The 1946-nt window shown below is 41.5% G+C and overlaps 1 protein-coding gene across 1 annotated transcript; it reads right to left on the bottom strand.

Moving 5' to 3' along the window:
• Positions 1-375: 375 nt before the first annotated feature.
• Positions 376-1322, bottom strand: LOC114353058 (uncharacterized). Its single transcript, XM_028304877.1, has 2 exons — positions 1189-1322; positions 376-819 (listed from the first exon to the last, which is right to left on the bottom strand). The coding sequence occupies exons 1-2, from the start codon at positions 1231-1233 to the stop codon at positions 391-393; spliced, it is 474 nt and encodes a 157-aa protein (XP_028160678.1). The 5' UTR covers positions 1234-1322; the 3' UTR covers positions 376-390.
• Between the last annotated feature and the right edge of the window lie 624 nt (positions 1323-1946).

Here is a 1946-nt window from a genome sequence, read left to right as displayed (position 1 = left end):
CTGTGCCAAAGCTACGATAGATTTGATGAAAGGAGGATAATCCTGAGATACCATAGATTTATGATTCTGTAATCCTGGTATATTCCATACCTTTGATTGACGGCTCCCGGCAGAAACTAAAGGGAGGGGTCTTTAGTCATTTCCATTGGCTCATCCATGATCTTTGATCCTATGTTCTCTAGTAGTAGTCGGTAATGAGGGCTATCGTTTTAGCGCTCACCAGTTAGCGCCACTGCAGAGTAAGGTCCTGTCACTTGCTAGTAGCGAAGACAGTGGCGCCAACTGGTGAGCGCGAAAGTGGTAGGAGGACTATCGCATTTGCACTCATCAAGATGGCGCCACTGTAGAGTAAGGTCCTGTCATCCTGTCAATCGCCAGGGGTGCCAACTGTTAAGTATAAAAACGATAGCCCTTATTGCTAAAAGCATGGGGCAGCAATACTGGAATATCCTGCATACTTTTAATCCAGTTAATCTTGGAATATCTCCCATACCTGATCCTGCAATCTTGGACCATGGGGGGCGTGGTCATGATTTGCATTGGCTCATCCTTATGGATGGAAAGACTATTCTTTGGATTGTGATTTTCTAATGACAGGTTGTTCCTGGACGAGTCAGCAATCCTGGAACAGTTACCTATGATCCTGGGGTCCTGTTGGTGCGGACGCGGCGCGGGGACAGCCGGCAAGCGGAGCGCCGTGGCGTTAAGCGCCAAAGCCTGCGCACCGTGGCGGCTGCTAGCGGAGGCCTGAGCGGAGAGCTCCGCTAGCGCGCTCGGCGAAGCGGGCAGCTCCTCTTGGTAGCGGACTAGAGGGTGCTCCTGGAGAATGATAGCGTATCAGAGTGAGGTAGACTTCTTTCAGCATGTGCATGACAGAACGACAGGCTTCTTTTAGCGTGTGCGTGACAGAGAACGGTCTACAATAATGCACTCTCCCCTAGAATACAAAGTTATTAAGCTAACACTGCATCCGATCGAAATCCGTGACAGTAAGTAGGTCGTGGTAGAACTATTTATATGGTCATTTTACACACTACATCTGATTTCTCTAGTAGTTTCTAATCTAAATCCATATTTAGGCGGATTCAGGCCGGATATAGTACGAAATCGTTAAACCGTCTTAATGGTTTTCTTTATTTATGTATTCAGTCAAATTAAAGGTAAGAGTAAAATAAACAAAATACTTACTGGGTGGGCTAGTTCACAGATGGGATTCAGCCGTAGGTCAATCATTTCCAGACCTGTCAGATGACTGGTGTCGAAATCCTCTGGGAGACTGGATATCTGTAAGGAGCAAAGGATCAAAACTGAGTGATTGTGATATTGTTGAATTGTAGGCTTAAAATATGTTTACCTATGTCACTGTTTTTGCTGAAATAGGTACCTACTAGGGTGGTCCTTATTCCTAGGAAAAAAATTTTTTTTCTTATATTTTGCGGGGCACCACGTAATTTGAATATATACCATATGAAAGTCTTTCATTATTATTTTTTTAATTTTTAAAAGACATTTAGGGGTCGCTACCAAGGTTTGAATTTTAAGTAAAAACAAAATCTGTATTTGTCAGATTCATTTATTTTTAAAGCCAAAGCCAAACAAAAATATTATAAAATTATTGTTGTTGCTATGGACTAAAATATTATGTACAATGTACATATCTGAATCAATTATTTTAAAGATATAAGAGTTTACTTGTTAGTATCTCGACGCGTCGGTACCATGGTCGGTACAGAAGAGGGGTTGAGGGGAGAAGGGGACAAGAAGCGATTGTCTATTCTATCTATGCGATGTTCATTTGCACCTAAAATGTGATATAAACACTTAAATAAAACATTTATGAAACCATGATTTAAGATCTTCAAAGCTTTTTGTAAATATTTTGACAGCTGGTAGCGACCTCTAAATCTTAACCAAAAAAAAAAGCTGATTTCTTATTTAGAGGTATA

This window comes from Ostrinia furnacalis, unplaced genomic scaffold (genome assembly GCF_004193835.3).
Source record: "Ostrinia furnacalis isolate ACB-3 unplaced genomic scaffold, ASM419383v2 OfSCF1562, whole genome shotgun sequence".
Taxonomy (NCBI): domain Eukaryota; kingdom Metazoa; phylum Arthropoda; class Insecta; order Lepidoptera; family Crambidae; genus Ostrinia; species Ostrinia furnacalis.
The sequence above is the reverse complement of the archived record's forward strand: the minus strand, read 5'-3'. Positions and strand labels throughout refer to the sequence as shown.